This window comes from Pezoporus flaviventris, unplaced genomic scaffold, assembly GCF_033815535.1.
Source record: "Pezoporus flaviventris isolate CSIRO_AGI_PZ_B2104156 unplaced genomic scaffold, CSIRO_AGI_Pfla_v1 ptg000007l, whole genome shotgun sequence".
Taxonomy (NCBI): domain Eukaryota; kingdom Metazoa; phylum Chordata; class Aves; order Psittaciformes; family Psittacidae; genus Pezoporus; species Pezoporus flaviventris.
Genome location: NW_026892555.1, coordinates 19,654,062 through 19,669,913, shown reverse-complemented (window position 1 = coordinate 19,669,913; position 15,852 = coordinate 19,654,062). Strand labels below are relative to the sequence as shown.

General features: G+C 37.8%; 1 protein-coding gene across 49 annotated transcripts in view; it reads left to right on the top strand.

Annotated features, from left to right (window-relative positions):
- RIMS2 (regulating synaptic membrane exocytosis 2) overlaps positions 1-15,852 on the top strand; it is a 457,644-nt gene that overhangs the window by 182,195 nt on the left and 259,597 nt on the right. For all 49 annotated transcript variants that reach the window (XM_061447907.1, XM_061447901.1, XM_061447897.1 and 46 more), the window contains one exon: positions 3,533-4,458. In XM_061447907.1, coding sequence (XP_061303891.1) covers positions 3,533-4,458 — 926 coding nt within the window. The remainder of the gene's footprint in view (positions 1-3,532; positions 4,459-15,852) is intronic.

Here is a 15,852-nt window from a genome sequence, read left to right as displayed (position 1 = left end):
AAGATCAGCAGTAAGAAAGGTCTGGGATCTAGTTTTGACTTTATATATTACAATGCTTTTGAAATGTGATGGAAACTTGCCTTTGAAAATTTCATTTTTCTCAGTACACACGGGTTGTTTTTTAAAAAATCTAAATCAAAGCAAAATAGTATTTTCTCCTCAAGGAAGAATACAAAGGTATGTCAAAGGCTTTCAAGCTGTTTAGTTCCATTACTGAATTCAGAGCTATCAAAGTGAAATAGCTGCCTTATATTCTTCTATATAATATTTAAGTACTTACTGCCTATTGTAGTGTAGGGTAGTTGAATAATTTAGCTTTATGAACAGTCAACCTGAACTTTTTCATAATACTGGTGATGTCTGTCGTGAATTGCAAATAAGTTTCCATCAGTGTAAAATTGCGTGTTAAAACACTGAATGTCATGTATTGATAAATAACAAGTGAAAAAAAAACAAATCAGTGATAATTAGTAGAAAATAAGTCTCAGTTGCTAGATCTGAAAAAATAATTTTCATAGAATGTTCCTGATGAAGATTTTTGTGCAGGTTCTGTAGTTTTCTAGCCATAATATTTTATTTATTGTTGCTTCAAAGAAGCAGTCATCACAACAGAGGGGAGGGTTTTTCAGTGGTGTGGTAACCTTTTCTGAAAAAGGTTAATCCTTCTGACAGGTATATAGTGCTTAGTTGAACTGGCAGCTGGATGGTGCATATCACAGCTGTTGACACGCATTTAAAGTTCTCTTAACTTCTAATATTCCAGGAAAGTCCTGGAAAGACAGTTGTTTGCTATCGTGTATCTAGATGGAGGTACAGGAAGAAAGGCCTTTATAAAGGTATCTTTCAGGTAGTTAATGATGAGAAATGGATTAGACAAAGGCTCATGAAGGTGATTGAGAATTAGCTTGTGATCTAAAAATAAGAGCAGATTTTTAATAGTAGTGACTGGCCATAGAAGTACTGTTCCTCTTAGTGTGATTTAATAGCACTGGTTTAAAAGGTATACCATGCATTGCACAGCTGTGTTGGTAGCAGGTATTTTTAAAATGACAGGCTTGATTCATATGTAATACACACTGAGTATACACAGTGTATTAACAGTAGAGTATGTGTACATTCCATGTGCACAGGTCTCAATCTTGCAATGAGATCCTTGGGTGAATGCAGATCTGTTGAGTACCATTTATTCCAGTTGGATTTGCATGGAGATAAAAGATTTTGCCTATAGGGTCAGAATTGGTGAGGGGAAATTAAGCACATTTTTGTTGGTGGTGTGTCAGAAAATTTTCAGTGATGTGAGTGATTTGCTATTGGAACAATGTAGCTTGGGATGTGGCATATTTTTCATCAGCTGAAGTATTTAAATGAAAAGTATTTAGTTTCTTTAAAGAACACTTCTACATCTAATCTCTGTTATCTTAATGAAAACATCTATGCAAACTAACTGGGTTCTGGTAGTTCTGTTGTCCTAATTGTCTGTTCCTGGCTATTTTGGTTTTAAACTTAACAAAACTCTTTTCATATCACATTAGAATGATTCAACTTACAGGCCTTCATAGCAGAATCCACAGAGTTTTTGTTAAACTTACAGAGGTCATGACTTGTTCTGGTACTAACATGACACTTTAATAAGACAGACAGGACATGTTAGCTACACCATAATCGAGCAGGCATCCCAGCGATGCTTGTATTACTTGTCATGCTTCACAGGAAGTGTTGCATTTTTGCAAGATTGAATTAGTTTTCTATTTGTAGCTACTGCTGTGAGGATAAAGTACTTTAATATTTATAAGGCAAGACTGGGTCCAGATCTTTCAAGCACAGTTTAATGACCCTGTACAGTACCTAAGATGGGATATCAATTTGCCAGTCACCCCCTTGCGCACACTCTGCTCAGGCAGTGGTGGTTTTCCCCTGCTGAGCAGAGACTGCATTTCCTTTCTGACTGAGAAAAGCGTTCTTCTCTCCTACTAGCTAAGCAGAGCCCTTTCTACTTTCCTGGGCTCCAAGGAGAGCCTGTTTTTCCTTTTCCCTTTACTAAGTTGAAGCCTTTCCCTTCCTTATCCCTTCTAGGAAAACTGTGGCAACAACAGAGCTGTGTCTTTGCTCTCCTTTTTCCTGTTCTTCCCAAAGTAGGCAGGATCTTCTGCTTGTTGCCTGTAAGGCTGCCCTTCAGGATCATTGGCTATCTGTGAGGGTAGAAAACCATTTGCAAAGGGATCTTAAAGATAGAACTAAATATAAGAGGAAAGGGCTGATAATACAAACATAGATTCACATACATATTTTCATTACTTAAAGCTTAAGCTGATCTGTCTTATCCCAGAGAAGGCCTGCCTCCAAGTCTCTTTTATCCACATCTGGGATCTTTGCTCCAGTTTCATGTAGGCAACTCCTTCAGATCCCTCTCGGGTGAAGAACTAGGTATGAATCCGGATGTAGCATTTTAAATGCTCATTATCCTTTTAAGATTGATAAAGGCAGGATCTGACATTCCAGTTTGTTTTTTCACTATGATTCACTACTCCCTATTTAACTGATCCCCTATAATCAAGTAGCAAATAACGTTGTATCAAAAAAACCCAGAACATATAATATTCATAATATATTCCAGGCACATCCTCTATTAAAATATTGCATGTAATAAAATGACATGCTTCATGCTTCAGTCAATCATTTGTCAATGTCAGGAAAGAACATCTGCTGATAATTCTTTTTTTTTAACCTTTTTTCTGAAACCTCAGAAGTTGTTTATGGCTAGATTTCATTGATGACAAAGAGTCAATGCATAATATGGTACAGGAACTCCATTCTGCTATCTGGCTGGTCTGTCTTGATCAAATGTCTGGACTAATAATATTGCCATCCCTAAAGGCATGGGAAGGATTTATTTATTTTTTTTTTTTGCCAAGTCAGAGGTCAGGATTTTGAAGCTCTTTCCCTTCTGTGCAACACAAGAAATGTTCTGTTTTCTGAGTTTAGGTCTTCTGAGCTCACTGGGTTTAGATAAGTGCTGCCACTGGATCTTTCTTTGTCCTGTTCTCTGCCCTTGGCACACATTATAGTTCTGTGGGAACTGATACGTATGTTGTTAAGCCATAATGGTTGCTAGAAGATCAAACCAACTGAATGGTCCATCTAGACTTAATTTCTACGGTGATTATAAAACCCTATGAAACAGAAGTTTATAGTCAAGTTGCTATAAAATGATTACAAAGGATTATAAAATTTTGGTACTTGTAAAGCAGTTACAACTACAAAGTAGAGTAAGTGTTTGTATTCTATATTTCATAATGTTGTATTAGCATTTTTCCTTTAAAGCTGTTTTTGATTTAAACTGTGCACCATAAGCAGATTTGTAGCATGACATACTTTTTCTTTAGTTTAGTATTGAAAATACATGAGTGCATTCACAAAGAAATGCAATGAACTTTTTTTTTAATCAGATGATCATTTTATTATTTAATTAGCATTAACTGCATATTTGTGTTACAAGAAATATTGACAAAATTCTCTTCCTTCCTTTCCTTAGGAAAAGAAGCCCATCAATATCAAGAGAACAGAATAGAAGATACGATCAAAGGGACGAGCGAGACGAATATCCACAGTATGCTACATCAGACAGTGCGATGCCCAGGTCACCATCAGATTATTCAGATAGGCGGTCACAGCGTGGGCCTCAGTTATATGAAGAACCTGAACTGGGTGATTATAGAGATTCGAACAGAAGGAGTCGCAGGCGTTCCAAGGAGTATTCGGTAGAAGAGGAAGATGCACAAAACAGGGAAGAATATGAAAGGCAGCGGAGGGAAGAGGAATACCAGGCACGATACCGAAGTGATCCTAATTTGGCTCGTTATCCTGTCAAGCCACAACCATATGAGGAACAAATGCGTATCCATGCCGAAGTGTCCCGAGCACGCCATGAACGGAGACACAGTGATGTCTCACTCGCAAATACTGAGTTGGAAGATTCTCGGATGTCCATGCTGAGAATGGAACGACCATCCAGGCAAAGATCAGTATCTGAGCGCAGGGCTGCCATGGAAAATCAGCGTTCATACTCTATGGAAAGAACTCGAGAGGCTCAGGGACCAAGTCCCGGTCGTCAGAGGACCACAAATCATAGCCCTCCTACACCTAGGAGGAGTCCAATTCCTTTGGATAGACCAGACATGAGGCGTTCTGATTCATTAAGGAAACAACACCATTTGGATCCCAATTCTGCTGTACGGAAAACAAAACGTGAAAAGATGGAGACCATGTTACGGAATGATTCACTCAGCTCAGACCAGTCTGAATCTGTCAGACCTCCACCACCAAAGCCTCATAAAACAAAAAAGGGAGGTAAAATGCGCCAGGTTTCATTAAGTAGCTCTGAAGAAGAATTGGCATCCACTCCGGAGTATACAAGTTGTGATGACGTAGAGATTGAAAGTGAAAGTGTTAGTGAAAAAGGTAAGATTTCTAACTTTTTGACTGTTTCAATATGGATGTGGTTTAGTTTCCATTCCATTGTATGTTTTACCTATAAGAATTGATTGTAGTGACATACCTACAGTGCTTCATAGGTGACTCAAGTTTGTTGTGAGGGGAGTTGTCGTCTGATTCTGTGTTTCATTGACTTAAATCTAAATTTAATGATTTACATGGAAAAGAACATAACAGCTACTAGAAGTATTATATATGCTGAAGGAAAAACATACCTATTGAAAAAACCTGTTAGTTAAATCTGCACAGTATCTAAAGCTGGGCTGTCATATAAGACCGTGGTTTTGTGTCCATGAATACCAGATTTTTGTACTCCTGGATCACAATGTGTGCATATTTGATATGGATCAAGTGTGGGTTCATGACAGTATTTCTGTTGAATTAACTAGAGCACATGATACAGAGGTTATGCCACTTTCACGCTGGCTGCTGCTGGTTAAAGAGAATCTGATCTGCAAAAAACCCTGTGTGTATGAAGTTAACCCATTTGAGTTTCTAAACAAATTTAAAGTGACTGATGGAGGTTTCTTTTTGCTGTGGGGCTACAGTGCTTCTTGTTTTAGTGCTATTTAGGATTCATGGTGTTGGAGTTACTCCATTGTCAGAAAGAAAAGCTAAGATTAATTGAAATGATTCCCAAACTACCCAGTGGAAATACAGGAATTAAGCATGAAAGTATTGGAGACCATCAGATTAAACAATCAAATTAGTAGATTTAATTTGCATACCTTCATGTATGTTATTGGTTTAAAGTACAGTAGTTATAACCTGTTTTCAGTTATTGTTATGCTAGTGCATGTTTACTAATGAATGGTCATCTGCTTTTGTGGAATAGGTTTAGAAAATTTCCTACTATTTTTGTTAATATTACCATCAAAGTGGTTCTGAAGCAAATAATTAATTAGAGTTGGTAACTCTGAATTTTCATATGTCAACAGCAGCAATCATGGTCTGATAAATAAGGAGCATGGTAGTGTATAACGGAAGGAAATTTCACACACAGGTGAAAGCAGTTAAATGCACTTACATGAAAGAAGTGTGGTGAAAACTTGACCCCCTTAGTCTTGATGAGTAATAAAACTATCAGCTTCTGAGTGTTAATGATTTTGTTTTTAGTAGCAGCCTTCAGGAAAACAGACCCAATGAATATATGGGAAGTTGTAACAAAGCTTTTATTTTATGAAATTCAGCATAGAAAATATAGTCTACAAACATATTTTTTGTACACATAATATACAAAACTTACACATTTCCAATAATAGAACTGTTTAAGCTGGAAAAGACCTTTAAGATCATTGAGTCCAACCATTAACCCAGCACTGCCATGTCCACCACAAAACTATGTCTTTAAGTGCCGCATCTACACACCTTTTAAATGCCTCTGTGGATGGTGACTCAACCACTTCCCTGGGCAGCCTGTTCAAATGCTTGAAAATCCTTCTGGTGGAGAAATTTTTCCTCATATTCAATCTAAATCTCCTCTGGCACAACTTAAGGCCATTATCTCTTTTCCTATCACTTTTTACTTGGGAGAAGAGACCAACACCCATGTTGATAAAGCCTCCTTCCAGGTAGTTGTAGAAATTGATAAGGTCTCACCTGAGCCTCCTTTTCTCCAGGCTAAACAACCACTGTCCCCTCAGCTGTTCCTCATGAGACTTGTGCTCTAGGCCCTTCACCAGCTTCATTGACCTTCTTTGGGTACTCTCCAGCATTTCAATGTCTTTCTCATAGTGAGTAGCCCAGAATTGAACACAGGATTTGATGTGTGGCTTCACCAGTGCCCAGTACAGGAGGATGATCACTTCCTTGGCCCTTCTGGCTGCACTATTGCTGATCCAGGCCTGGATGCCACTGGCCTTCTTGGCCACATTGGCACAAGCTGGCTCATGTTCAGCTCTGTCAATCAGCACTCCGAAGTCCTTTTCTGCCAAGCAGTTTTCTAGCCACTCTTCCCCAAGCCTCTAGCACTGCATGGGTTGTTGTGGCCCAAGTGCAGGACCTGGCACTGAGCCGTGTCGAACCTCATACAAATGGCCTCAACCCATTGATTCAGCCTGTCCAGATCTCTCTGCAGAGCCGACCCTCCAGCACATCAATACTCCTGCCCTGCGTGGTGTTGTCTGCAAACTTACTGAGGGTGCACTCTGTCTCCTTGTCTAGAACCTTGATGAAGATATTAAACAGAACTGGCCCCTGTACTGAGCCTGGACAACACCACTTGTGACCAGCCACCAACTGGATTTAACTCCATTCACCACCAGTGTTTGGGCTCAGCCAGTCAGCCAGTTTTTACCCAGAAGAGTATGCCCATCCGCGCTATGAGCAGCCAGTTTCTCCAGGAAGAATGCTGTGATTAAAGTGTATCAAAGGCTTTACTAAAGTTTAGGTAGACAACATCCACATCATTTCCATCATCCACTAAATGGGTCACCTTGTCGTAGAGGGAGATCAAGTTAGTCAAGCAGGACCTGCCTTTCATAAACCCATGCTGACTGTGCCTTGTCACCAGGTTGTCCTGTACATGTGATGGCACTCAAGATGATCTGCTTCGTAATCTTCCCAGCACTGAGGTCAGACTGAAAAGCCAGGTCCTTCTTCCAGCCCTTCTTGTAGATGGGCATCACATTTACTAGCTTTCAGTTAGCCAGAACTGCTGCGGTGGATCCCCATTTGGCCCCATAGATTTATGTGTCTTAAGTGGTGTAGCAGGTCACTGACCATTCTCCCTTGGATTATGGAGGGTTCATCCTGCTGTCTCTTCCATTTTAGGAGGCTGGTACTCAGAGAACAACTGGTCTTACTGTTAAAGACTGAGTCAAAGAAGGCATTATGTACCTCAGCCTTTTCCTCAGCCCTTATCACTATGTTTTTCCCCCCTACATCCAAGAAAGGGTGGATATTCTTCTTATACCTTCTTTTACTGCTAATGTATTTCTGGAAACGTCTTTATCGTCTTTTGTGGCAGTAGATAAAGTTCTAGCTTTCTGCCCTTCAAAAACTCCCTAAACCTGAGAATTTCTCAGCTGTCCTTTTAAGCAACATACAAAATCTTTTTGGCCTGAGATATAATGCTAAATATAAAATATTTGGCATTGGAGTGGTGAAAGGTGGCAACGTTATAGCGTGAATTTGGATGCAATAATAATGAGTTCTCCAGAAGAGGAGGATGAATTCATTTTCCATCTCTTTCTTTATAGAGTACACGTATCTTTTCACAGGTTCTGCAAATAAATATTAACAACTGCTCAGCTGTGAGGAGCAGCCTGGGCCTGAGCTGCAGGAGAAGCTGTTTGCTGAATTACATCTGAGATTTTGCAAGGCCCTGCCATTGGTTTTAGGAGACTAGTCTGAGAACTGAAGTATCTGAAAATGTAGGAAAAATTACAGTCACATGCTCTTAAAAGGGCTGAAAGTTTGCCTTTTTTAAGCTCATTTCCAAAATGAAAAAGATTGATACATGTATATGGTTTGGAATGTGCATAAGCATACAAAATGCATACAAAAATTTAATTTCACAACTCCAAAAGAGACATGGATAAGCTGCTGGAATCAGAGGTCTGGGAAAAGCATCCAAGTATTACTGACTGCCTGTGACTTTAAGTATTTGGGTCTGATCTTATTTCAGTAGCTGTCTGCTTTAAGGTAATTTTTTCCTTGATTTTTAAGAATGCAACCTGATTGTTTTCAGGGAGGGGACAAGACACCATTATTTTTCTGCATGTTTTTGGTAATGGCCTGAGAAACTGTTGCCTTGGAATGTTCTTGCCTCCTCTCTATGGAGAGCAAGGGAAACTCTGAGCAGAGAAAGCTGATGAGCACCCAGACAACATTCAGGTACAGAGGCATGGTGAAGAAGCTTTGTAGACAAGGTTCAACTGCAGAAAAGAAGAGCTAGATTCTTGAGATACTGCACAGTAATGCAACTATACTTGGACTGGGAAATTTGGGTCATAAGCTAGGCTGAGGACTGGCATACTGGAATCAGGAGGCTTTGGAAGGGTGAGCAGACAAGAAGAGGAAGTTTAGGAAGAAGAGGGGAGTGCAAAGCTGGTACATCAAGTATGCTAACCCTGTGACCAGTACTTTGGGAAAGAAAAAGTGGAGGTAACAGATTACAAAGGTAACTGAGAAGCTGAGAACTGGATCTTCCTGCTCTTTAGGTTAGAGAATTCTGAGTTTGACTGAGAAGCAGAAGCAGCAGTTTGGAAGAGACAGTGCGTGGCTGGAAAGAGTATCATCAGAGACAAGGACAGGAGGGCTGGTTGAGCTGAGTTGAGCTTGGGAGCTTTGGCAAAGAGGGGCTGGGACTCCCTGAGCAAGGAGCATGGGCCTGGCAGCATTGACCTGAAGTGCTGAGAGGGGGTTTGGTGAGGTGAGAAGCCCAGGAATAAGATGAGCAGCCAATGGTGTGACAGCAGTTTATTCTTTAAAAGGTCAGGAAATAACACGACAGCAAGTGTTAAATTGACATAATTGAGATTCTAAATGTGTTTACCTGAAACTTAGATTCTGCCAGAATTAGGCATATTTTGCATCATAAATGTTATGCAAAGCTTCATACCCTTGAAAACTGTCATTAGTCACATAACTGAATACTAATTTATGAGATGGCCTCTGCCTTTTTCTGTACATAGGATGAACAATTCTTACTTACTGTGCTATTCAGAAGGCCCCAAGATGGTTTTCAGGTTATCTAAGAGACCTTTCTTTACTTTTGCTGTGAATAACAGGCTTCTGAAATTGTATATATAGTGTCTCATTTTGCAATATTTGTTGTCAGTCCTGGAAGTCAGGGTAGCAGACAATCCAAGGCTGTATCTTCCTGGCAGGATTTGCTGTCTGTGTTAGGAAATACACTTTGCAGAAGAAAACAAAAGAAGGTGACCAATATGTTTTGGACCAAATATTAGGTATATTTCTATTTTACCTACTACTGAAAGGAGAAAATTTCTTAAAATATTAGAGAAAAAACAATTCCTGAAATGCCAGTGCTTTTATGCGGTTTTAAGTGGCAGTAAAATGAGTCCTCAATCAATAAAAATAAGGATCAGAATGACTTATTTTAAAATGTTCTGGATTGTTCAATTCACCATTTCTTTCTCAAAATCATCTCGTTTTACTAGGTTTAGTTTCAAGGCTCTAGAAACATGGTTTATAAAGTAAGAGTGGTTGTAGTATTAATAGCAGTAAAGTGATCACTGAACCATGTTACCTACAAAGCTCCAAATGAAGCTATGTTTTCTGTGGTGTGCAAGTTAGGCCAAGCTGTCTCCATTGCTTTCTCAATTTAAGTGTCTTCTATTGTGCAGGAATATTAAAGTATTTTTTATTTGTACGTTCAGTTAGATGTTTCCAGTGCAATTGTAAGGAATAGGTTTTAAGGCAGGTTTGAAAGGTCCCCCATAATTTGTCAGCCAGCATGAAGCAGATGTGAAGCAGTGTGCTCCAGGTTTGTGGTGTGTGTCCACAGGTTTTCCAGGTAGAGTTAGAAAATCGAACAGCGGTACAGCCCAAGTATTACCTGTGGCAATACTGTCACACCTGCAGTCTGCCAAAGTGCCAGTCTGAAGAGTCTTGACACAGCCATGCTCAGGAAAGCCAGTGGTCCCTGGGGCTGTCATACCCCTGTTCAGAACACAGGCAACAAAGAGGTGACCTGTGCTGGAGCTGGGGTTCCTTCTGCTCCTTCCGCAAATATTTAGGGCTTCTTGATGTCCTATAATTCTTTATAAATCTCTCAAACTCCATGGTTCCAGCAAAAGACAATCTCTGCATGGAAAAAGAGGTTTCATTCAAGGAAATCTGGGTGTGTGGTGGTTCAAAATACTGCTCTAATTTGCTGGAAATGTAAAGTAGGACATAGTAGATTTTCCAGTAGTGGTAAACAGTTTAGTCATAAGTGCATAACATGCTCCAAGCCACCTTCCAGAGCACCCTGTGAGAGGTATCTGTTTGCACAGACTGTGGCTGACATCTCATGTGGGTGGAATCTGTGGTGGTAAAAGCAATTTTGTCTGTGTTTTGTCAGAGGTGCAGTTCTTAAGTTTACTGTTCACTTTCACTATTCTTCTATAAAAACATAGTAGCTAGATGAGGTGCAGCTTCACCAGTGCTGAGTACAGGGGGACAGTCACTCCCCTGGTCATGCTGGCCACACTATTTTGTTGGGGTGCTCTTGGCCTTCTTGGTCACCTGGACACACTGCTGCTCATAACCAACACCCCCAAAATAACATGTGGATAGATGAATTTATATACTCCAGTGATATTTTATACTTTAACATCCCTGTGCTGTTGATTGAAAGCTGCAGAGCACAGGTTGTGTAAGCGGAAATCTGTTTCTGCAGGACAGGAGTAAATACGTTGCTCTTTGTTCTTTGTCAAGGGCATTGAAAACATGGATATATAATGTTTCCTTCTCTGTGTCATGATAATTTACAAACATATGAGTAATTGCACTTTTTTACTATCAAAATTAAAAAGGTGCTCATGTCTGGAACAGCTTGCAGGACCTGCTTGTTAACTGCAATATTGAAACCAATCTGTTACAGTTTAGGTTTCAAAAGAGAATAAAGTCTATTTGGAAACAATATACTTATCACAGGTTTAAAATGTGTGGTAGCTCATGGTGTGAGGAGCAGAAAGCACACTTTCTGAGTGCTACTGCCAAGAACAGTGGATGTTCCACATGATCACAGATGCCAAGCAAGTGGGATACTTTCACAATGCTCTCACTTTTAAATTCTAAGAGATAGGGGACCTGATTTCAATCTCACTTGTTCCAGTTTCATACATCTTCAACAACTTTGGCTTCAAAGTTACACTGAGCTAAATTAGATCAGAATGAGGTCATTGTTTCTAAAATTTGCTTCATTCAGATTAGAAAGTTCCTGGAAGTCTAACTTCTCTGCAACAAATTATACTAGAAGGCAAAATTTCAGGACTGAACTTCAGCACTTAACTTGAACACATGAGGCTTTGAAATTCCATACAGTTTCAGTATGGAGATATCTTAGAATTCAAAGTAGAAGATTTTGAATGGTCATAAGAATAACTGATTATTTAAAATACTGAATGTTTGATGTGTTTCATTAGAAGCCAGATTTTTTATTTTCACTTTATTGCAGTGTGAGAGATTATGTTTTCCATTTGTAAAGAAATAATTTTTTCTATGGAGACCAGTGCATTTATGTAAGGCAAATGTAGTTTTAATGTATAAATGGAAATTCAGAAACCTCTTTCTCTTTTTTCTTTTTTTTGTTCCACTTTCTCCTATGAACTGCCTCTATTTCAAGTGCCAAGATATTGAGAAATAACACTTTTCACATTATATGCTTAAATAAAAGTATCATTTCTTTTAAAGTACTTCTTACAACGTGGAATGAGAAGTATCTTACTATTTTAGGTGTTAGTATGGGCTATGATAGAGTTTTTCTACAAAAATAGTTTTCATAGATGCATAGATGGTAACAGAACTAGAATGTTTAAATTTGCAGATATTTCTAACGGTAAAGAATGATTTTTTTATTTTTGACACACTTCTTAATTAGACACATCTGTTCTTCTTTAGAAGGTAAAGGGATGTGATCTTCTGAAGCATTTAGAGGGATCTACTGTATAATATTTAAATTTCAGTCACTTAAACTTGGCATAAGCCAATAATAGTTGTCACAGAGAGAGCCCTACCTTTTTCCAGTTCCTGGCTGAGTATCACCTGCATACATCACTCCTTTCTCACTGCTGGCAGAAATATTCAGGCAGGTACACACTGCATCAAGCCAGTAGACTTTTGTGGGGTAACACTAATTAGGCAACAAGATGGTAAATACTAACTTTTGAAGCTTCTTGATAAAATGATACTGAATGTCTTCTTAGATATTATGATGCATGCTGAAAAGATCAGGTGTAAGTGATTATGCCCTTATCAGGATCCAAGGATAGATAGGGATTCACTGAAGTAAGAAAGAAGAAATATTTTCATATAATAGAGAGAATATTTTGCTATAGGTAAATGAACATGAATAATTTTATGGGCCTTTGATTCCAACAAAAAAGACTAATACTCGGTTTTATTGATTACAACCTTGACTAAATTACAGTCTGAACTTTTTATATGCAAATGTACACAAACCATTAAACCTGTAATTCTTTAATTATGTTTCTTTTCACTCTGGGACTTTGCTGGAGCTACAGCTAGAGCAAAAGTGTTGTGTGGCACCAGATTAATTCTCTCATGATATAAGCAATGGAAGAACTATGAATGATTATTAAAATTTTTTAGTGCGTCAGTTGTAGTTATTTATGGTTCCATATGAACTTAAGATGATTCCTAATACTATTGATAGTAATTTAATATTTTTACATAGGGAAAATATTTATCAGTAGAACCTGTCTTCAATTTAACTACATTTTTAACCATAAGATATGTTTTGCCTTAGAAATTGTTGAAATTTTTTATTCTGAAGGTAAAGGATTGTCTTGGTGACTAGTATTAAAAGTGTCCTAAAAAAACATTATCACTTTCTCTGAGCACTTTTTTTATCTTTTTCAAATTTAAATAGAAAACAGAAACTTGTATTATAGTTTGAAAATAGTTTCCTATTATCCTTTCACATTCTGGAAGCTGGAGTATTTGCTGAATATGCTCAGTAAATAGCCATTAACTTTTTACTGTAGATAGCAATGAATTACTGTCCAAACATGCCTGGAAAGGGCTTCGTCCAAACAAATTCAAGGCTTCCTATGAAGGTAGTTTTTATCTTATCTAACCTGGTCCACTTATTTCTAATCAAAATTTCAGTTTAGCTATGTTAGGAATTCAGGACTTGTGATCTGATCCTGTATCAGAAATAAGTGCTATTAATTGACAGAATTCCCCAATTAACTATCAGAAACTAAAAGGGCCATTGTTAAATAACTTTACTTAATTAATTTAAAAATAATTATTTAGTTTTGCGTATTCTATCAATGATATGCTATGGTTTTGTTTTTTTTTTTTCATTCTCTTTAAAAATGTAAGCATCTTTGTTGTTCTTCTGTTCTTTTTATGTGTATTTCATTAAGGATAGGATCATCAGAAGGGAAGAAGTAGAGAAACAGAAGTGGAGGGGAAATAAGGAGAAGCTGTTTGAGATTAAATTTAATATTTTCAAAAGTGAGAGCTGGAAGCATGTGTCTGCCAGAGGAAAGCACATCCTTTCCATCTTTTCCCAGTTCTCTCCCCATCCATTGAAATTCACAACCTATCAATGTTCAGAAATATTGGGCATGAATAATCTAGGTAAAGTGGCATCAACTGCTGTGTCCTTTAATGGGGTCTTGACTGTAATTTCAACTACAGCTGCTCAGGGGCTGCTGTATAACATTGGAGCTAGTCTTGTACTGAAGACAGTAGTGCCAGTGTGAGGGATAAGCCAGGCAGCTTGGTGCAGACAATGTCACAGCTACAGTCCCACAGAAATCTGTCCCCACTTCTCAGTCTGAGCCCTGAGGAGGTGGCCAAGTTTTTCAGAAGGAAGAAACACTTCATCTCCTCACCATCCCACTAGTGAAAATTAACCTGCTGAATGATGAGTGCCTTTGAAAATCAGGCCACCTGCCTAGGAATCTGATTGTTGATTTAGGAACTGAATTTTATCTTATTTGTGGAAATTCTAGCTAACTTTTTCCAACAGTTATGGTTTTCTGAAATGATATTTTAAACACTACAAATGATTTTGAAGATTTGGGTGTCTTTCATTAATTTCAAAGGTTCATTAATGTGTTCCTCCAATGATGGTCCACTGTTTTGATATTAAATCTTTATTTTAGGGGCAAGAAAAAAATGTTTTCTGATAATAGAGAAAATATTAAAGAAATCTGGTTGAAGAGAATTGGGTTATCGCAGTCTATCAAATTGGTGCTCAGTGGTTCTTTTGTAAAATTGCATTTAGAAACTGATTTTTGCCTTGGGAGAGTATCTATATGTCTCTTAAGAATGAAATTTTATACTAACATATATGCTAACATTTTCACCTTTTCTGCTGAACTAATCCTCATTGTTGTGGAAAGGTTAAAGACTATTGCATGGACAAAACAAGAAGAACGTTTAGCCCAGCATTCTTTTTCTCTTGGCTATAAATCATTAGTTATTAAGTTCTTGACATGGCTTTGAAATGTGAAAGCATTTTAAAAAATATAATTTATAATTTATTTCGGAAAATATTTTCTAGAAAATATATCTTGTTCCACTGTTAAAATAGTTGTATCTTAGAGCATGCAGATGTGTTGAGAACAAAGCAAGTCTGCAGTCTTTTGGTCCTAACTACTGATGATTATGGTTGAGCATTTTTACATGTTAAAAGAACTATTACAGAAGAAATGAGAGAGCAAAAAATAGAGAAGACATAAAAATTTGACTGAGTTCCTCATGGCAAGATTGCCATTACTTACACAGCAGCGTGCTCCAGCTTTGTGTAACCCATCAAAATCTTTATTCAGTGGTGCTTTTTCCTTTTACTGAATTTTTAATTTTTCTCATACATGTGTTGGTTCTTTTATTTTCTTCCCTCTTTGAAGCTGTGCTGTTTAGGTAGTGATTTGATTGATCGTGCTGCAGCACTTACAGGTTTTCAGACTTGAAGAGACTTCAAAAATAGTTTATTTCAGTTATTATTTAACTTGACAAATTGTCACCTGCTGTGGGAAGTCACACTCATCTGATTTCTCCATTTCACATCATTGATTAAATAACTTGTTGTAAAGGAAAGTCTGAGTAGCATTTACGAGCATGGAGATGTAGACTGTGAAAGAAGGGTGTATGGTAATTCCGGTTCTGGTTTAGGTCTCTTTCAATAGAAAAGTGAACTTAATAGCCTGTATTCATGCAGCAGTATTTTCTATCTTCTCTATGTTAAGATATTCTTTTGAGGCGTGTAAAGACAGATGAACTCAATGAATACATACATAAAAAACACCTGTGACACACACTGAAGTTTAGACCAGACTGAAGATAGCAATTTTTATGGAAATGTACTCAAATCAATGGTATTCTGGAGAAACATTCTTTGAAGAAACAGTTCAGTGTTTATATTTTAAGCTTTTCTGAACATTTAGATTATCAGTATGTTTTAGGGCCATAGTTATATAATCTGTTTACTTGGAAAATGGAAATATATGGACATCAGTTACGTAATCTAAATAGTAAATAAAAGTTTTCATCACAATCTCCATGAGTATTTACTATTATGCATATTTATAGGCCATTTTATATATATATGTAATAGCAAGGCAAGATTGGGCTTGTGATGCTCTATGCAGGATGTCTAGATACTACATGATACCTTATCTAAGTAACTGCATGCAGTATATTTCATCAGAT